The following is a 22656-nucleotide window of genomic DNA, read 5'->3' on the forward strand; positions in this document are numbered from 1 at the left end:
CTTATCTTATCAGGCCTTTCCATGTATTTAGTATAAAATAATAAATGCTCTAAATCTTACAGTCATGGAAGCCAAAACAGAAGTGACAAGAAAGATGAAACCGAGCATAAGAAGTCAGACAGAGACAGAAGTCTGGATGAAGTTATTTAAGCTGATATTTATTGTTGGCTGAAAGGACAAATGCAATGTAGTCTTCTATAGTCAGTGCATCCTAATGATATCCGGGTGTTCTGGTTCGCTCTGCTTTCAGCTCAAACTACATGCAACCCAGGGATTTGGAGCACATCTAACACATAATGTCATTACCCCTGACAAAGACACAAACTTTAGAACTGAAGCTGGTCCCCGGCTGCTGCACCCAAACAGTTAGCCTGAGTGAAAGCAAGCAAAAGCTGGTATCTGAGCCAAGACGAGTGAAGTAAGAGACTATTACTCACGAACTCTATGAACACGAACTTCACATACACAAAGTATTCAAAAGTCAAAGAAAGGTATCAGAGATTTTTCCATTGGTTTCTGTACATTTGGTTTTGTTTAACATGTAAGTAAATCCGACAACAACATGGGAAAACATTTACTGCTGCACACAAAACCAGCCCATCGTTATAACCACGACTGAATTTATCTTGAGAATTGTAAGAATTATGGTGTAGAAAGTCACGGCAAACAGTAAGGCCGGCTGTAAGAATTAATTTGACCATCTATTCTGCAGGTAAACATAACACACGTTCGATAACCAACCAGAACATTCCCCCCTGTGCTGGTTTTCTTCGACAGTGTCCGCTCTTACTACTTTACAGATGAAATGTAGTCTGGTTAAACTGTACATGCGGTCCCTTCAACACCACATCATACTGTAGAGAAAATATTAAGATGAAAAGAATAAAGTAATGATTCTCAGTTGGCGCTCCAGAAGAAAGGTGTGAATCTAAGTGCTTTGGAAAAATTACAAAAGCATGAGGAAATAAGAAAGCCATTATCACCAAAAAAACTGCCAATTTCATCCTTTTAAATCTTGAGAATGTGTTACTGACTGACTGACTGACTGACTGACTGACTGACTGACTGACTGACTGACTGACTGACTGACTGACTGACGTGACTGGGAGCGTCAGAGGGAGGGAAACCGGGATGTTGTGCAGAAACAGTCCCATTTTTCTCTTCTTGGTCCACGATGGTGGTTGGTCCCCCCTGTCGCCGCTGCTCCCGGCCGCCGCTGATCTATCTACCCCTGCTTCTGCTTCTTGAGGTAACGAGCTCGCTGGGACAAGCCCATCCCCATCAGGTGGTTGTTGAGGATCTTGGCAGGGAGCAGGGCTGTAGTCACCCAGCCCTACAGAGGGAAATTACATGGTCAGCTGGTGGCATTTACAAATAACAGATTAGCATTCATTATTAATTTCCAACCCACAGGAGCAACAACTGTGGCGAGCAAGTTTGTGCAAAGGGAAATTCAGGCAATGCTCTTCTCAAATGATGCCTGATTTACTGCCATTTTGGTACAAGTCTCTGCAGCAGCAGCACATATTGCATACAGATCAACCATTTCCTGATATTATCAAAATCTACAAAGACAAAACCTCAGTTTCTTTATAATACGGTGACCTTATCTTTCTGGACATGGGGTCAGCTGCAAAATTTGCATTTAAATGGTACATCTTGTGCATCAGTAGGAAGTTCAAATTACAGCAATAAAGTCTTTTGTGCTTTACCCATAAAGTGACGTAACGTCACATTTAACTAACCAGACAACAGCACAGCAGCTGAAACAGCTGAAAGACCCCCTGCTGTTTTAATCCTTTTCTAAGTAAGGAGGAGTTTTATGACGCATCATAAATGGTTCTTTCACTGACTTACTATTACACCACATTCAATTTAATACCTATAGATTTCCTCTCAGTTGTATTCTTTCCATTTCTCATGCCAATTTACTCTAAATCTGAATTTTGTGATATGTCATTAAATCCAAGATGGATATAATAATGGATAATATATTTGAATTACGGGCGTTTGATTCAGTTAAAAAAGGCCACATTTGCTGTAGTTAGAGACTACAAACTGCTATTGAGGATTGCTGGGTCACACCTGTCCAGGTGAACATATTGACAAAGATGTTGAGCTTCATCACCTCATATAATGTCTATGCTACCAATGATAGCTTCATAGACCAACAGCAGGATGAAGTTACTAACTGACTGTGTTAAACGCAGCTGAAACATGATTGAATTTGAGCTTGCATTCATAGCTTACAGTACAGTGGATCATTCACCATGACATCTTAATAGTACAACCAAAAAACATCTTTAAAAAATGAGCTACAGCAAAGATGACAGAACATCTAAATTAAGAAGGTTGCAGATTGCTTTACAGCGGTCTCGATTAGCCACTGGTGACTCGTGGATTAAGACTGGGAGACGGGCAGCACAACTGACGGGAGAGGGATTATCAAATAATCAGAACACACACTTTTTGTCTCCTGCTTGTGGTTTAGTGAGACATAGGAGCTGATTGCGGCAAAGATCTGTGCTGCATTCACGTTATCTGCACAAAAACTGTTGACTGCACACGATCAACAAAGGCTCGTCTGTGCTGAATGGGATTTATTGAACACCTGTATGCTGTGGTGGATGGTGTTGTTATTTTTAGATTTATATATAAACATGTTCATTGATATTCCAGTCAGACAGTTCAACAGTATCCAACGCACCATGGAGAAACTGCAAGGAGAAAATGACTGTTTCCCTGTGCGACCACTCCAAATGCCCGAAAAAGCCGCACTAAATTAGTGTGTCTGTTTCATTTCTGATGCTTGTGTCTCCACAGATTAATTACAGCGTTAGGACGCCGACAATGCAGCAAGGTAGCAGAGCATCCCACTCCATTATTCCAGAGGATGTTTACCTTTTGACAGATGCTTTAGCAACTGCCGACACAGTATTAATTTAGTGAATGGAGATGAGCAGGTGGGAGGCTTTTTGTGTAAAGTGAAACTGCAGCCTGATGAGGTTCTGGCCCTGCTGCCCTTGAATACCTTTGACATGACTGGGCTTTCCTAATGAGGGTTACGCCTCACCAGAGTTATTACTTCTACGGGGAAACCAGTTGCGTTAGACTGGTTTTATGGAGTTTCCCCTAGCTGTCAAAGCTGCACTTCAACTGTTCAGCCTGGTTATATAAATGGCCACAATATGCAGAGGAAGATTTGGCCGGCGGTGTGCTCTCAAGTTCTAACTGGCTGGACACGTTCAGCAGATCTTGAGTCACTCTGAGTGGACAAGCAGATGACAAAGCAGGTCCTCAGTTAGCACAGATGCCAGCCTCCCTGACAGGCGAGCATTCAATAAAAAGCCCAAACAGATAGAGATATAATGTCTTTTGTGTCGTACAAAAGGAACTCTGCTTGTTTTTCGAGACATAAATGTGGCTCTTCAGCAGCCTGAGATGCGTTTCACCTCGCTCTACAGAGAGACTGTTTGACGACTGATGTAGAAAATAGACTGTGGGTCCTTTCAAACTAATTTCAGCTGGAGTTTGGCTGATGGGGGAACATTTGGCAATCATTTGAGAGGCAGTTCATTTTAGGTTTTTAGAGAAATCAGTAACTGCTTTCTGTGAAGATCAAAATGAAGCTCAAATCTGAATGAGTGAAGATTTGACGAAAGAAAAATACATGACGTGCACTATTTACATTAGACTTTGCTATCATATACCCAGACTTACTATAATGGCATGCGGCAGGTATCCATTGGTCTGGGTCTGTAGCCCCACAGTGTTGAGCTCGGCTGAAACGTAGCGCTCTGGGCTGGGCGTGTCCAGCGTAGCCCGACGGATTTTACTCAGCTTGGTTGTAACAAAAAATGGCAAAACACTCTGAAAAAAACAAGGAAACACACTGGTTACACACAGTTTGGTGAAGTATCGGCACAGTGTTGAGAGAACATTTATTTTTCTTAAGCCTAGAAAAGGATTTTTCTTCAAACTGCATATTTAACGACAGTTATGACTCAACAATTGCTATCAAAACCATGTGGGCTTGTAGCAGGAGGACTAAGGTTGGGCCATGGTTTACCTGGATGATGATGCTCTTGTATTCAGCTTGAAGCCCTCGTGAAAAGAAGTCCATAAATGCCTGTGTAACATAAAGGCAGGTCAAAACTACAATTCCACAAAGAAAAAGATGGCATCAAACACCAAAAATCATGGGATTTCAACTCTCAAAGGAACATATATAATACAAAATCTGCTGTGCAAAAACAGAAATATGTGCACAGTCTTCACGTACATTGTACTGCCACAATGTTAATGGCAGTTGTAATGAACTGAGATCATTAAATTGAGCAATAAACTAAAGATTCACCCTGGATGGATTTTAGATTTAGCACTTTTAAACTGAAAGAAACGAGGGTTTAGTGGATAAACATGACCCAGTATTAAGACACCAGCAAATTAATCAGCTCAAAGTGTGAACAGCCGGCTTTTTAAGCTAACAAACACACATGAGACGGTTATAAAACATTATGACGCCACATGCTCCTATAAACATTTTTAATTGGTACACTACCTCGGGACCTGAGTTAGTCAGCGACTTATTTATATTCAACAATTAAAACAGCAAATGTGGAAAAAAGACGATCCCTCCCTTTATCTCTAAATCCAAATAAATGCTGAACTAACATCTCTCGCCAACAGCAGACACATTTTGCCTCAATGTCTGTTGGTAGATTAGGCAGAATCACTCATAACACAAGGAAAAAGATGGGTTTGTCCTCATGGAGAGCAGTACAGTATATGATAAGATGTAAACCGTTTATGATGCAGAGATGCATCTGTATGCAACACTTCAGTTAACAACTGAGGAAAAGGTCATAAACTACGTATTGAGATTACCTTGGAGGCAGAGTAGACCGTAAGCAGAGGAACAGGGTACATCGCACTGGCAGATGCGATGTTGAGGATAGCCCCCTTCTTCCTGAAAACACAGGAATTTATTTCCTATTTTATACTGAAAAACAAAGCGTGAGAGACAGGGGTGACAGCAACAAACACTTCAGCCTGAGATCAATCCCAGAATGCAGAGGGAACATGATACGACGTGCGCTTGCAAACTGAACCGAACCTGCTCTTGTTGTGCATCAAAGAAGAGCTGGGAGATATTGATCAGATCAAAGATATGCTAACATCAGCACCCACATATTTACCATCTGAGGATATTTTTGCTCCAGTTTGTGGTGCTTCCAACCAGAGGTGGATGATACTTTAAGAAAAAAATAACTGTGTGCATGTGATGGCCAAGCAAGCGACGGCTTTCAGATAACATTACAACGACCACAATTACAGATGGTACATTATGTATATATATCATAAAGGAGATTACATTTCCCAATAAGAAATATCCCTCTTTGCTAAAAATATTAGCTAGTGCAAAAAATTCGTTTCATTGTATATCTGTAAGGTGCAATTTGAGATTGAAACATTGCATAACCTTTGTTTTTCTTCAGGGTTACCCACTAATCTGGTCACTTCCTGTACTACAAACCAATGCTTCACGTGCTGACGCTGAGGCTTTATTGTGTTTTCAGCCTCAGTTATTTTTAATGCATGTAAGGAGCTTTTTTAATCATTAAAGAAAAAACACCCAAAACCACAACATGCTGTTATTACACTTCTGCTGCGTACGGATGAAACAAACGAGATAAAACTTGTTGCTGGAAGGCAGATTTCTTTGTAGGTTTAGGACAGAGCGAGGCCAGCGGCTCCCCTGCTTCCAGTCTTTGTGCTAAGCTAAGCTAAGATAAGCTAAGCTAAGCTAAGCGTGTCCCAGCTCCGGCTTCGCATTGATGTGAGAGCGGCATCAATTTCCTCATCTAACTCTTTGCAAGAAAATGAATGAGCATCTAATTATTCCTTTTACTATTTTGCATTGCACTGCATTGCATAAAATTCTTCATGTGCAAAATGAAAAAATAATTAAAATTAGCGGGAAGTCATTAATTGGATAAGACAATTTTATAAAACTATTACATGATATGATGATACCATCACAATACCATTTCAGCTCAATGTTACCTATTTATCATCCAGCGCTCTGTGCTGCTTAATGCATTTGTGCTGGCGTTAATTACCAAAGAGTCACAGACATCAGTAACCTGTTAACAAATCTCTTCCTGCTCGAGTCAGACTAACTTACCGCTCCACCATTCGAGGCAAAATCAGACGCGTCATCTGGAAACAACAGAGAGAAAGAGAGAGAGACGGTGAGAAACAGAGTAAAAGCATTCGACAAACAAAAAATCCTATTAAAGTGCGTGGGCTGCGGACAAGTGTGTGGAGGTGTGCATCCACATTTGCAAATGCGTGTGTGTGTGGGTTGTGTGTGGAGAGGTGATCGGGGAGGGAAGACAAAGAGAGAAAGGGATGATAATGATAGCAGAGGGAGCAGTTTAAAGAAATATTGAATGACATAAATTAAGTGCTAAGAGTGGGTGGACTTAAGCTGCTGCTCTGGGAGCTGCAGAACACGGCGGAGAGGGACGGAAGTGACTTACTGTGCTTTATGTCACTGTGTTGTCTGCGTCTTTATTGGCCTCTGGGACTACCTGACACTGGATCTCAAACTATATCAGCCATTTGAATCTACTCGGACAAACGTAATAACTCAAAGGCAACCCAGACGTCACATAACGACAAACATTTACAAGTCCAGGTCTACGGAGTCCTGCAGACAGAGACTGATCCGTTCATTTACGATAACCTCTGCTGGTTCTTCAAAGGCAAATGGGGAGAATTTGCAGTGCCCCACAGGTGCCTCCGCTCAATATTAACTCAAAGGAGAAATACTCAGTTATTAAGTTTGATTCGTTTCTTCTCAGACGTTTTTTGTTGATCATAGTCAAAAAGCCTCACTTACACCCAAGTTTTACAAAAGAAATCCTCACCTGGCACACTGAGGTTATGTTAATGTTGATCATGGTGTCGATGACCTGAAACGAGAAGAAAAGCAACAACGTGAGTGGTGTTTTTGTGCATTTCCTGACAAATACGGTGATTCAGAAACCTGGAAAGCGCCACTAATTCAAGTGCAGGTGTCAAAGATGTTATCCTGCCAAAGCAAAGGAGAAACAGCACATGCATTCGACTACATGTGAGAGGTTTAACTCACCAGCAGCTAACATGGCTGATTAAAGAGGCCACATTACAGCAATTTTCAGGTTCTTACTTTTATTTTAGCTGCCTGCTGGAATAGGTTTACATGCTCTAATGTTCAAGAATCGCATTATTTTTCTCATACTGTCCAATACTGTGACACTGTCCGCCTCAGTCTGCTCTGATTGGTCAGTTAGTAACAAATCATATATGTTATAGCAATATTGCTATATACTAGTTAATATTGTTATTATTATAGTATTATTCTTGTTACTCCATGTAGGATGTTGACAACAGTTGTATTTCTATGTAGCTGCTATTCATTGTAGCATAATACACACAGTTTACATATTTACATTTATATATTTCATACTGATTGTTATTCATGCTTGATTTATATTGTTGTATAGTGTACATATTCTTATATATTACAAGTTTTGCTGTGACAGCCTTACCTGGTGTGGTGCTTATGGCGGCTGATGTTAGCTTAAGTTAGCAAACTTTAAGCAGATATTGTTGAGTCACAGACGTTTCTCAGGCAGTTTGTTGGCTTTATGAACCTTCTCCACTCTTTAGCTTTGGCTGAGATTTGCCACATGCACTCATTTTGAATAAGCCAGCAGTATAATTACACTATGTTATCAATTACAAACGCATGTTCCAGTTCTTAACCAAAACAGGTAACTGGAGAGGACCCAGTTTGTGCTGGAACTACAAACAAGATGTGTATGAAAGACAAACTGTACGTTACAGAATGTGCTTTATTACCACTTTTATTCCTCATAATCTTCTAAAAGGTTTTACAAACTTTTTTTTCTTGATATGCATGTATGGTATAATCCTTTATATTCATGGCGTTCAGAACAATAATGAACCTCTGACTCACTGTTTCCAGGTTGGGGATGTTGAGGAAGAACTCGGGGTATGCATAGGAAATCCCAACATTGTTCACTGTTAACAAGAGAAAACAAACAGCACTGGGACGTTAGGTTAGGATGTTTTTAAGCAAGAGGGGGAACAAATTTTAATGTGACATTGAAACTTTAGCTGTTCTTGTCATTTTGATGAGGGAAGAAGTGTTTTTGTATTTCAGGATTGTTGTTTAGTCTTTGTGCAGGCTGTCTTTTGTGTTTTCTTTGTCTTCTAACATCTTTGGGGGCTGGAAAACAGTGTTTTCACTTCAACGTGCTTTGGATTTTTGTTTCTTCTGTCTCTGATAATCCATAAATAAAATCAACCCACATTCAGAAATACTACATAATGTTGATAACCTGATGCATGAAAAGATAATGTGTAATGTGTAATATGCAGTGCAGAGTGTTATTCCTCTTTCCGATCTTAGGAGGGCAGCAGAGGGCTGAAGAAGCCTGGATAAATTAACCTTTATGATTATATGAAAACCTTACATTTGTCAGAGTGGATTATGCAGCATTCCTGCCGTCTGTAGGCCATGATTCACACTGAATTTTCCATCTCATCTGACCAGCGGATTCAGTTTTATAAAAAGTGAGGTGGCCTGAGCACCTGCTGCGGTCTTACCCAGAACTCCAACCTCCAGTCCTGCAAGTCCATCTTCAATCTTCGGGTAGATATCTACAGCACTGAAGTCTGCCACGATCGTTTTGGTCTCCACGCCACATTTGCTTGCTGGGGGGCACACATGTGCATAAACGTTTTAATTTTGCATATATTTATGAGAAAAAATGAAAAATCCCTCGTGTGAAGCGTTCATGAGTGGCCACGTTGCTAACAAACACCCACTGGGAAAGGGAAGGGAAGAGCAGAGGGGAAAAAATTAAACCCTGGAATAATCCTATATCATCAATGAGGATATCCTTCCCTTAAGAGAAAGCTTTTATTTAATTGGACAGATTCACTTTCAGCTCCAGCAGGAGGCTTTACTGCCTCATAACCGAAGGCGTGAACGTCCCGCTGAATCTCCACACAATAAAAATTGGCTCGTGAAAAAACACGCAATGCAATACAATTTGGTCGTTAGTCATTTAGTCCCGTTGGACTATCACACAGTGCAATATGGATGCAACATTTCAGGTTTGGGATAAATGAGGCCGTATAAGTGCACGGATCATTAAGACTGAACTCCAGTCGAGCAGCTGTCACACTTAACACTGTATTAGTTTTGTGCCTTTGGACCACAGGTACTGCTGATTTCCCTTGACTCTAAAATATGGGATTAGCTCATGTGATGGATTTAACAGAGTAATGTTGAGCCACATGCAGTATGTCAAAGTGACTTACATGAAGCTTGCCCACAAAAATCTTTCCATCAATTTTTGTGTGCATTTACACAGCATGTTTAATATAAATACATAAACACGCATACGACTCACAGATCGCCTTGGACACATCATCCAGCTTCTCCTGAGAGCGGCTGATCAGCACGATGGCAAAGCCTCTGCGGGCGAGCTGCAAGCACAAAAAACATGTCAACAAAAGCGACGTGTAGCTGGCTTTAAACAGAAGTTTGTGTTTATGGAATATAAAATCTTTCATAAAGTTTTGCTTTAAAATAAGAGTTTTGCACATGTTAGTTTTGTAAGCCTGAACATTTAGGATTGTATCCAGAGCATCAAAAGGTGTGTTCAAAAACACACTTCTGTCACCGTAAATCCTAGTTTTGTACACTTTTATAATTGATTTGTTCATGTAACATTCAGGTCATTGTTTGCAGGTTTAATTCTTTGAGTCTGAAGCCTGATTTCACATGCTGCGAGGTGAAAAATCATGCACAAGCGTCTGTCTTTGTGTGAGCATGGGCATTTGGCAGGTTGACTGCGTGGTACTATTTTTTTTTTTTTTTTTTTTCACGGTGTGTCACAAAACGAGGTGGCTCGCGAGGGGGAGAGGGTGGGATTTCCAGCTTCTGACCAATCGGTGTCTTTGGAATCGCTACTAACAGCACAATTGGCTAGAGAAGGTGAAATTCAGGCTGAAACTGAATATTCATGGGTTCTTTCAGGCGTCCACATGCATCAGTAAATGAACAGGATACATAAACTGGGTCATTCTTCTGCAATGTGTAACATTTCTCATATAGGGCTATCCTACCTCTACTCAAGTACTTAACTAAAAAATTGAGGTTTTTGTACTTTGCTTCTTTTCTCTTCATGCTTCTTCTTCTACTGAACCTCAGACAGAAGTATTAGACTTTCTACGTTTACCTGACAGCTAGAGTTCCTACTTTACACGTGAATATTGGTGTGTACAAAACATACGAAGAGCTTATAAAATATGATGTTTTGCTAATATTAAACTCCTCAGCTGATGGGCTCTGGGTAACTGTGACACCATTTTTCACTGTCTGTAGAATTTGTACAAATAAACAATCACTCGATTAATGGAGAAAATAATTAGCAGATTAATCCATAATGAAAATGATCATTAGTGCAGTCTTATATGACATAATTAAAATGGCAAAAGCCTGCTTTTGTATTAATGCATGAAAAATAACAATCTAATAATATGATACATAAAGGTAATAACAGTCACAGGGGACATTTTTCTGCATTGAATACTTTAAGTATAATTTCCTGATTATACTTAATTTACTTAATACTTAATTTTCATTGCAACCCTTTTACTTCTAACATAGACTGGTTTCAGTTTGTACTTTTAGTTAAGTAAAGGATCTGAGTGCCCTGCTTGTTAGGCAACATTGGGTGGCTAGCCAGCTAGCTAATGTTCGCTAGCATTTCTAAATGAATGCAAATGTTAAAAAACAGAAAGTACAAACCTCATTGCTCAATCTTACAACACTACAGGTAAAGAAGCATTTTAAAGCAGATGGATGATAGATGGAGAGAAATGCCACTCAGCCCCCCCCCCCCCCCCCCCCCTACACTGTGGCCCTGTGCTGTTTAGGTTAGCAGGCTGAAAATGTCCAGAATCTGGGGAATCTTACCTCCTCTGCATAAGCTTTCCCAATCCCATCTGTGGCTCCTGTCACAACTAAACACAGAAAAAAAGGACAGACAGAGACTGAATTAGCAGGACAAAGTGTAGAATGTTTTAACCCATATATGAAAACAGAGAATTTAATAAGGCAAGATGTGCTTCTCATTATCCACCACAGTCTGTGTCCAGGAACATACAGGAAAGGGACTCAATTGGCCTGTTCATTAAAACTGAGAAAAGAAAGTCGCGCTGTCCTTTAGTGGAGGTAAAGAGCCGTTCTGAAACCATGAAAAACCCTGGACCAAGACAAGACAAAAGTATGTGGACGGGGGTGTCTGCATACCTTCAACTGGACATTCACACTTTGACGCGAAGGAGAAGCCACATGTTTTAGTCTGAAATGTGCTCTGTGAGCACAAGCTGCTGTTTTAAAGAAATATTCCCACAGAAGAAAGTATTAGAAAATTTGAGGCCAGAGATGTTTGTCCCCCCCGCTGTGGACTCAAAAGCAGAGATTTGATGTTGTTATCTTCTTTGGTGTGAAATCAAAATGAAGGCAGAAGACCAAGGGGGACTACGCAGTGCTAGCCACCACAGATGAGCAGACGAAGAGCGCCACCTCCAGGACCCTCACGGCAGCAGAAACCTGATGATTAAGATGTCAGTTGTAGACTGACTGCCTGACAGGCAGGTGATCTCTGGAGAGTGCAGTGCCAAACCACCAATGACGGCCAAGAACAAAAAGCTTTAGAAAAATGAAATAAATTAAGTTTCAAGGGTAAAGCGAATGTCAGAGCAGACAGATGAACGGCAGGACGGGGTACATGGAGAGCAGCTGAGGTGAGTATGGAGGACAGAGAGGGAAGGAGAGGGAGGGAGGGAGAGGGGGAGGGAAAGTTAGGTCCTCTCTGTCATCGGTGGCAGTCGAGCGAGCGGATGCCCTGGAACTGCCTGGCACAAACAGCAGCAGCAGCAGGGGCCTATTTTTAGCATTTCCCATCTTTCAGAAGGAACTATTCATCACACCTCTGGCTAAATATAACAAAAAGTAGATGGGGAGTGAGGTGGAGAGTCAGGGCGTTACAATATGTCCCTGAAAAGATCAGTGCAAAGAGCAACATTCAGTTTATTTTAATGTAAACTCGTGTGTTGTTCTTCATCTTGCGGTTGTAGGTGTTAATCTTTATTCTGTTCTTATTTTATTCCAGTTTTTACATCGTGCTTTAGATCTAGTTGTGAGAGTGACGTGCACATAGGTCAAACCACATCTGTCTGGCTGGGTGCACTGAGCAGCACAGCCTCTAGGGTCCGCTAGAGGGGCTTTGGCTCATTAAACACTACAAGCAAGGTGCACCAACAGCAGTACAGACTCTATTAAAACACACTTTAGTACCTTTATGTAGTGAAGACTTTGAAGGAATCTAATAAAAGATATTAAGATACCACTAATTTCCAGTGAGAAACACGGAGTCTTTACTTGGAGACTATTTTTCCAAAGGAGTACAGGGGACTGATGGAGAGCTTCATCACATGGTGCAACATCAATCACCTGAAGCTCAATATCGGCTTGTGGTGGACTGCAATGCTTCAAATATGGATGCTGCTGCAAAGAAGCTACAACTTGTAAAACGTGGAAAAAAATACATCCCTGGCAGAGAAGGCACTGGCAGAAAACGCACGTCTCATCTGGCATCAACGCCGAAGCACGATCAATCACCTAAACCAGCCTTCCTTCCCTATTTCACTGTTTATTGTCTCAGTAAACAACACAACACACAGTTTTCAGCCTGAACACCTGGTGGTAAACCACTGAGTTTAAAGGCATATAAAGGGCTCACAGTTGTTTTGCTTCAGCACCCAAAATGCAGCGGTTTCACTGAAATGAGGAGACTGTATCTCACGATGATGTGAATGCGGCCTTATGAGACCAAGAACTGCTGGGCGCTCGCTTGTTATATTATTTTACGTACGGACGCTGGCGTTCAACTTCTTCTGCAGTCCTCTCTCTTCCCTCACAAATCGTAAACCTCACTGCATGCGTCTGGATTATTTTTATGTAAGGTTATACGAGGCCGAGCTGAGCTGAGCTGGTGGCCCATTGTGGCAGACTTAATAAGGTCAGCGTCAGCATTAATACTGATCAGGCATATCGGCTTTGTGCATCCCTAATCAAATAATTTATTAGATGGCATGTTGTTGTTTTTTTTATATGAGAATTACAAGCCTTTGACGTTGTAAATATCATGAGTAATGCTGTTAATGTGGGATTTTTCTATCGTGATAATCTCAGCCAGCGCTGAGCTCTGCACACCTGATCGCTGCTGTTTTCGTGAAGTTATTTGTGCCGTTGCCGCAATGCCTACTACAAATATCCCCACAGAGACAATAAAGTTTATTTTAAGCAAACATTTTGTTATTTTGACAGCACAATGCATCCCTCCTCTTACTCATCCGTCTATCTGCCCTTCGCTGTACCAATCTCCCCTCTGTGTGATCTTCCTGAGTACAGATGATGCTGAGGTGCCGAGCATCCTCTAGGGCTGCAGCAGAGCCAAACAGAAGGGAGTGGGGGAGGAAAGAGGAGAGAAAATGACAAACACAAACATGGGGGATCCTGGGGGCAACTATAAATAGCACAGAGAAAAGGAGGGGAGAGTGATGGAGAGTCTGCAGGCACAATGATGAGGGAAACATAGGCTGGGTTATTTTTAGTTGTTTTAAGAATGAAATGTTTTGCAGTCGGAACAGAAAAAAAAAAAAAAAAAAAGCTTTTACAGCTGAGTGCATGTTCCCTTCAGTCAAATAAAACAAGGGTTATTTCAGGAACTGCTGTCTTCTACAAAAGTAGGTTAGACCAGCTAGGTGCTCTGATGACAGTGCTGCTATGTGTCCTCATCTGGGCGTCGGGTTTGATAGCCAACATCATTTTATTGTTGAGAATAACTGAAGGACTGGGAATAAATCAGCTGCTGCCCTGCTTCCGGACATCCCCTTTCTTCCCACAAGGGGAGTAACAGTGCAGGTATTTGAAACAAACCACTTCATACAGAAATAACAGACACAGGATGTGTTTAATTCATTTGACCAATAAGTGCAATTTACTTTAAGTGTGGGAATGTGTGAAAAGCCAGTTAAGTTAATCAATTAACTGATTAGTTGCCTGACAAAATTAATCAGCAACTACTTCGATCATCGATTATTCGCTTCAATCACATGTCAAAAATTCTCTGGTACCAGTTTTCCAAAGGAAAATATGAATATCTTGGGGTTTCGGACTGTTGGAAATCATCCTGACAGTGTTTTACTATTTCCTGCAATTTTATAGTCCAAAACAATGAATTGTAGATTAACCAATTCAGAAAATAATTATTAGTTGCAGCCCTAATGCAATGTAACACTGCACCAAGCACTACCTAACCAATGAAAATACTAAAATAATTTACTACCATATCTGAAAAGACAACAAAGACTGTTATCATGACAAGGTAGGTTGTCATCTGAGCGCAAAAGAACATCACAACTAAAGAAATCAGATTTGATTTGTATGTATCTACTGTATATGTTCGAGGGTTTAAATGAATTGTACATTTATATCAGACAAATGTTCTCATATGATGCCATCACACATGCACTGAGAGGACTGTGAGGAAAAGAAAATTAGCTGGAACTCCTTTTTAGACAATGTTAATGTCTTGCACACTTCATTTATAAACCAGCTGCCTTGTTACTACAATAAAACAATGCAGCCTCATCAGTGAGAATTGTAGCATTGTATCAGGTGGAATGAAACCACCACAACAGCTCTCTGTAATACTGCCACAGACTCCATCTTTGTCTCACGCAGACACACACAAAGTGCGATGTGGGTACCAGTGAACCAGAATCCCGAGGATCATGCGTCTCCTTTATGAATGACTCTGGTCGTGTTACATAATCAGGCCGTCCTCTCAATCAAGTCCACTTCGCTGAGACAAAGTTTGTGAATGGAAGCAGCAGCCGAGGCCAACGGGCTCCTTCGCCTCATTGGATATTCTGAATCACTTTGCATGTGTAATCCAAAAATAAAAACCCATCTGACGCCTTTCCATTTTTAGCTGCACACAAAAAGATCAAAGGCAACTTCAGCTCACATCCTCCAAACATTTGGGTTTCTCAAGCAGGCCGATGCGACGGAGACTGCACTGGTTTAATGAGAAAAACTGGAAAATGCCGAGAAACCTTGTGTCCAAGTAGGTAAATACACATACAAAATACAGAAACATAGCATATGCATGAAGATTTTAGCCAGAACAGACTATAAACAAGCATTTTATGACTTCCATCAACGATATAAGATGTGATGTAATATAACTGCATTAAAAAATACTTAAATGCTTCCTATTTCTTTCCATAATGCTGTATAAAATGCTTATCTTAACTATTAATAAGAAAGCTTCAAACACCTGTAGTCTAACAGCTTTATGCATTATGATGTGACCCTTGAACACCTTGACTCACCGACATTAAAGCAGCAGTCTGTCCAAAGGTTCAAGTTTCAGTCAGAAAGCAAACCAGATAGATTTACAGTGTTCAGTCTGATTTGATAATCCCCTCGAGCTGTAATCCAATTACAAGATTTACTACAGTTTACACCCGATTACAACACGCTGATCATTCCCTGCCCACTCCTTACTTCACGTGAAACGTACCACAGTCTGACGTTTTCTGGGACAAAGAAGGCAAAATGTGGAAACTTCACAGTCATCGTTGTGAACCATTAAACATTCAGACTAGACTTTTTATGCAGACAGCTGCGACACAGCACGGTACAGTACAGGTTGTTCCTGACACGTTCAGACTGATATGCAAAAATCACTTCATTAAAGAAAACGTGTCTGCTTATAATTTATACTCAGTGGCCATTTTATTAGGAGCTACACCTGTACAATCTAACACAATCCAATGCCACAGCTCTGCCATGAATTCAACCTTTAGAAAGTTCATAATGCCCTGTTTTCATCGACAGTCAGAAATGGGTTTATTTATTTAAAGGTGCTGCTGTGCTGGAATACATTGCATTGAAAGGTGTTTCTAACTTTTTGTCCCTGCCGTTTACACCCTTGAGGAGGGCAGAATATTAGAAAAGCCTCCCAATAAAATGTAGTTCAGCAAAACATCAAAAGATCGTGCCCTCAAACTGGAGGTGTATGTAATATGGAACTATGTTGCGAAGCAGTTAAAGTACATTTCCTCCTATGCAATAAAGTTAAAAGCTAGTTCAGATAAAAGAAGTGTTTCCTAAAGGTCCAAAGCTTGCAGGCCTTCATTGCTCAATGACCTTTTATCTACTGTACAGTTGATAATCAGCCAAACAGGATTTGTTAGTACATCTAAGACCATGGACTTTGAAGACTAAAGTTACATTCAAAGGCCCTTTAATGAAAAGCTGCTGTTTGCCGATGCTACAAATAATCAAATGCTGAGATTGCTTAAAGTCGAGCTGCTGCATACATCACCTGTTTCGCTGGATGTGGTCAGAGATGCAGCCTGTTTTATACAGTCTGTGGATGCAGCAGAGTTTCAGCCAGAAGAGGTCAGTGAACAGTGCTTTTACAGCCTGACGCTCAGTTTTATAGACACATAAAATGATTCAACAGATTTTGAATTTTGAATAAACACAAAGGTAAACGAGATGGGAGGTGACAGAATCATAAAACAATGATAATTACTATGAGGTGAAGTGAGAGGAGTTGCTTCAGACACCAATTATAACGAGTAAAACATGTTTGGGAAAATTTTGATTTGATGATGAAACGTTCTTGTAAATTCTGTGGATTATTGGACAGAAACCACGTTTTTATTTCTTCTCACCGTTTGGCGGTTTGGATTCATGTTTAAAGAAGAAACAGCTGATTAAAACGACATTTTCGTCAGTTTTAAAAACACTAAACATACCTCAAGTTCATCAAGGAAACACCACAAACCTAAACAATGTCATTCATGAACTATTTTACATGTACAAAATGTACAGACATATACATGTACAAAACTAAGAAGACAACTAAGCCTATTTTATCCTCTATAATATTTTGATATATTTTAACTTTGATGCCAATAGAGTTTAAATAGAAAGCAACAACTTGAATGACACAGACCACGATAACCTCGGACAGTAACGTTTTTATCCCCCAAAGTTTCTCACCTGCCCATTTCCCCAGTTCAGTGGGAGACACGAGCCGTCCGTTGCCCAGCACCCACACCTTGATCCCCGTCAGCAGCCGGCAGACGGTGCACACAGACAACCAGGCCGCGGTCAGAGCACCGAGGCAGAACAGTGGCGTCTCCACGGCCCTTAACACTGCTTCTCCGCTGGACGACATACCTGCACCGCGCACACCTCTGTCTGTATTATCTGTTAATGCTAACGTTCGGGTTTACAATATCTGCATTACTCTACAAACAAGTGAGCAAAGTGCAAATGCATGCGTCAGAAAGGATTCACGACACTACTTCCGTGTTGGAGACTTCCGCATCAGCGTTTGACGATCTGTGATTGGCCCGTTTCTTCTTCCTCCTCTTCTTTCCAGCTTCTGATAACAAATTGCAGCAAAGCATTACTGCCACCTACTGACAGCATATGCTACAGTCCTCCCTGTCGTCAGTCCCGTATTTTGTAAACGTATAAAGAATATGTAATATGGCATTTACTGAGATGTTATGTTGTTTTACAATTTAAGCTTTTTTTGTCCATTTTCTATTCAAGCTCATTGTGTAATAGGCCCAGCTGTGTTTTATGATAAAAATATAATATGTTTCAGTCATCTTGTTTCACCCTGCAAGGTTTTACAGTGATGTTTAAAGATTTATTTATTTATTTTCATATACACATAATCTTAGCATAATCTTACAAATCAGACATTTTCCCTTCCTCCTTTTACATTCACCTAACTGCTTTTTAACCTTATATATCTGACTTTATATATTTTCTACACCTTCAACAATACACTCTGCAGCATTTCTGAGGACTAGAACTTTCCACTTCCTTGTCATCATCTTTGTTTTTGTCATCAGTTGCACACACCTTTTCCACAAGTGTTCAGCAATTTCACTTGATTTTAAATTGTCCTTTTACCCGGAGATTGCGGTTGTTTATATGTTCCTTGAATTTCTGTAATGGGTGTTTCTTTTATATCTATTTCAGTATTTTATAATTGTTCTTGACAGCCTCCAGGCACTCTGGCAAAGTGTATCACTACTCCTGCTACCTCCTGCTTCTTTACAGGTTTGTCTGTCATTGTACACACACCAAGATTTGTTTCTATGAAGCCGTCACGTCAAACTGCAGGCTGTGTTTAAAACCTTCTGGAGAAAATGCTTGACATTTTGCAGTACAGTATGTAAGATGTTAATGTTTTACATTTTCTCATATTTTTACAGCTGAAGACTAAATACTGTGTGTGTGTGTGCATGTGTGTGTGTGTGTGTGTGTGTGTGTGTGTGTGTGTGTGTGTGTGTGTGTGTGTGTTACACCTGCTGAAAAAAAACCAAAATGAAATTTCAGCTGTTACTCTGTTACTGAAATGTTTTTTTGTCTGTGCTCGGTGCCTCGTCCGTTACGCTGTGAGTAACAGACTTTGCATTTGCTTTGATGAAAACTGGCAGACTAGATTTCAGCATTAAACACATTTTATTGGTTTAAGGAAAACACTGAATAAACTGTACACAGGCCTCAGTTACAGTATTGTGAGAAATCCTTAAACACAACAAACTCTTGGCATGTCCAGCATATTTACCCAGAGATTTGTAAGAATTATTTTGAGTGTATATCAACAAAGGGGGATAGGTCTAAATAATTAAACCATCTACAAAACAGCCTCATTCTTGAATTAGATATTTTGTGTTTCTCATAAAATAGTTTTTCCAACTACATGTTTGATAGATGCTCAGCCTTGAATGCATCTGTTTTTCCTTCCCTTTTAATTTCTTTTTACTTCATAGAAGTTACAAGCCATAATTGAATCTAAGTACACGCACACACACGCAGGGACTACGCAATTCAGCCAAGTGGAGCAGACAGCAGTGGTCCATAATGTGAGAGTGAGCGTTACATAAGAGCATTGCATCTAAAAATAGAAATGCAGCAATGGTAAACAGGAGTCTAAAATGTTGGCTCTAAGCTTTCAAAGGAACCTGAATGAAATTTAGATTAAAGGGCCATCTCGGACATAAATGGACCAGCTGCTGATCATGACCAGGAGAGCCTGCAGGCGAGTACAGTGAGTTGGCCTGAGGTCCACGTGTGAGTGAGTGTGAATGAGGTGGATGAAGAGTGCGAGCGGAAACTGTTGCGCTGAAAAAAATAAAGAGAGAAATTGACTTGTGACTTGAGAAAATGTGCAAAAAGCAGCTGGTTCATATATGTGCAATAAAAGCATATGGATAAATTTTAGTCACACAACACGGTCCACCACGGCCAATAATTCAGCACCACGTTGATGGACAGCTCCTTATCTTGATGTCCTTGCTTTTGTTCGCTATTTGTGAGACCTTGATGATGAAGAGACGTAAAAATTGGAGAGATTTACAACTGTGTGCAGCAATCTGTCACAGGATAAAACACACACAGACACACACACGAAGAGAGCAGCTGTTACAAATAAAATACAGTGTGTGTTACACTAGTGAAGAATACACACTTTATTCTGTCTTCTTATGTTATATTCAGAGAAGAAGACACAGTACATCATGAGGCTTTTATTAGTGTTTCTTATAACACGATGCTCCAAATGCTGTGGTGTTACTTATCAAAACGTCACACGCAAAATCAATAAGGACACGAGACAGAAGATTTCACTGCTTTTATTATCAAGCTCCTGCATAAATGGTTAAAAGCACCATTAATATCCAAACACAGCACCTTCTGAAGCAAAACACACAGTTAACAGCAGACAGTTGAATTGGAAATCCTTTCTTAATCAGAGGAAATGAGCAGTATAGTTATTCAGTCATTCTTTGGATATGATGAAGAGACAAGAAAGCATGTATGAACGGAGGATGTACAAGTGTAAAGCAATGGTAACACACACACACTGAACAAGGACACACACTGACTCACACACACACACACACACACACACACACACACACACACACAACTTGCTCTGTGTCTCTCTTTGTCTTCTGCTGTTAAATTGAGAAAAAAAGAGCACAAATCAATTATTCAGGGGCAAATGAGGAGTTGGGCTTAATGGCATATTCAAAGGAGTTCCACATTTCCAATAAATTTGCTTTTGGAGCCTCAACAGTTAATCCGTATCTGATTTTTTTCCATTTCGAGGTGAATATTTTGTGCTGCTCACTGCACGTCTGAAAACTGCAAACATGGGATCAGCTGATCTGATTGAGAACATTTCTGCCTGATGCAAACGCAGGAGAGGAACATGTTTATGTGGTTTGCGGGTGCTTGGTGATATTTGCACATCAGATTTTAACATCAGCCATATGAGCTGTGGGCTGCTGGAAATGTTTGTGGCTACATGGAGGACACATGCGCACACACCGTCTTTAATTTCAGACCGTAATCTACAAATAATTGTAAAGACCGTGCACACGCACACACACACATCCGAAAAACACGACACGGATGCAAATCAACCCCATGTACACAACTTGCTCCCTGCATCTTCCATTTCAAATAAAATTCTACCAGACGAAGTCAAAGAAAACTCAGGGATGACATATCCTAACACATTTAGAATCATCATTTCATGCAAAGTGTCCACCTCCAAACATGTACAGCACATCACAGGCTGCTTTCACACTCACATGAAAATGTAAAATGCACTAATTCAGAGCCCCAAATCACCTTCTGGTTTAGAAAAGACACACACACACACACACACACACACACACACAGAGAGAGAGAAAAACATCTTCACTCTCTGGATCTAACCTCTCTACATTTAGATATTATTCTAGTTTTCCTTTCTTTAAAAAAAATGAATTATATTGGCTAATACTGGCTTTTTTGGAGACATCACAGAAGCATTTTTCTACCTCTGCCTTGCCGTCATGTTATTGCGGCCGTCCTCACGCCACACAACACAGAGAACTAAAGTCTTCTGACCAGTGTGTGTTCATCTAACTTCAGAGTAATTGTTATTATTTCTCCTTTAAGCAGGTGAGCTGTGTAAACAAAGATGTCCTGGAGGACAAACTGCAGGGAGACGGAGGCTGAAACACATCCCCCCCCTCCCAAACCAGGAGCTCCCTGCAGGATTGCTCCTCTGTGGCTGAGGGGAGTTAATGCTTGCTCATGGGCATGCGTGAAGGGTCGGGGCCCCTAAGCCGGAGCTCCTGCATGAAGTGACTCTCATTAAAATGTTTCACAGTGCAGATTTAAAGGAGCCAATCACTCCCGTCACCTAAAAGCTCATTTGTAAGGGAAAAAAGGGAAAAGGAAAAAAGTTTCACTTTGAAGATGTTACAAGATGCTTTTCTGAAGGATGTTCAGCTCTAAAAATCTATAGTAACACTAATAATAACGCAATAATCTGAATTTTATACAGCTGTGTGGAGACTTTGACCAAACAGCTGATTTTCACGTCAGTGTGGCCAGAAATAAAGTTACGGAGCGCTGCCAGTGTCTGCACACTGAACAATTATTCACGTTTGGTGACGAGCATGAAGAGAAACAAATGAAACCCCTGACGTGGCCGCTAACTATTGTGATTTGGGCTCATTCTTGGCTTGTAATAATACACGGATGCTCTTTTTTTTTATTACAGGTAATACTGCTGAGGAAGTTCACCGCAGCCTGATCACCTCTAAAAGAAAAGGTTGTGTAGACAAAATGAGTTTCCATTCACGCAATATGTGGCGATCAATGATAATAATGATGATAAGCAGAAGAAGAAGGAGGAGGAGGAGAAGAGAAGAATAAGAAGATTTATAGATATTTTATAGATACAACAAAGTCTTAGGGTGCGTGTGTGCATGTGTGTGTTGGATTGTGTGTGTGTTGGGGGAGTCACATCACTGCTGCGTGAGCATGAATGTGATGAAAAACTATTGTTTTTTTTTCCTCTTTTGCACTTTTTCTCACTCACTCTGTGGATTCCACCTGCTGACCCCGCTGCTGTGCTCCGGTCACTGCTGCCGTCCTCCAGCGTCGTGTGTGTGTGTGTGACGCAGAGAAGCTGTGAGTTCAAAAGGCATAAAGAGAAAAATAAAAATAAGATGAGAAAGCAGAAGCAAACATGATATCATTAGTAACGAGATCAGTCTTTTCTTGTTTTGCTCCTGCTGCAGAAGGAAACGGTGTAAAGGGAAAATGTACCAAATATGTTAGAAGGCAGCAGTGAAAACATGAAGAAAGTCCACATATTGTGCGCTTGTAAACTTACATTTTGTTAACTGCTCACAAAAGACAAAGCAAGAAATAGAGAAAGGTGTATTTGAAAACGTGAAGTATTCAAATTGCAAGATAATTTAACTGCCTTCAGGTTTCTCCAGTGAAGACTCAAAACCCAGAATCCTGATTCTAAGTGGTAGATTTAAGTAACTTAAACATTATTGAATCTGTGACATGGCTGCTTTGAAAAAATGCCTTAATAACCA

The 22656-nt window shown here is 40.5% G+C and overlaps 1 protein-coding gene across 1 annotated transcript; it reads right to left on the reverse strand.

Annotated features, from left to right (window-relative positions):
- Positions 1-137: 137 nt before the first annotated feature.
- On the reverse strand, positions 138-17586 carry hsd17b12b (hydroxysteroid (17-beta) dehydrogenase 12b). Its single transcript, XM_070966243.1, has 11 exons — positions 17240-17586; positions 11066-11112; positions 9495-9570; positions 8683-8790; positions 8030-8094; positions 6936-6980; positions 6188-6222; positions 4888-4969; positions 4070-4129; positions 3721-3870; positions 138-1333 (listed from the first exon to the last, which is right to left on the reverse strand). The coding sequence occupies exons 1-11, from the start codon at positions 17415-17417 to the stop codon at positions 1226-1228; spliced, it is 954 nt and encodes a 317-aa protein (XP_070822344.1). The 5' UTR covers positions 17418-17586; the 3' UTR covers positions 138-1225.
- Positions 17587-22656: the final 5070 nt, after the last annotated feature.

Source organism: Chaetodon trifascialis, chromosome 1 (assembly GCF_039877785.1).
Source record: "Chaetodon trifascialis isolate fChaTrf1 chromosome 1, fChaTrf1.hap1, whole genome shotgun sequence".
NCBI classification, from domain to species: Eukaryota; Metazoa; Chordata; class Actinopteri; order Chaetodontiformes; family Chaetodontidae; genus Chaetodon; species Chaetodon trifascialis.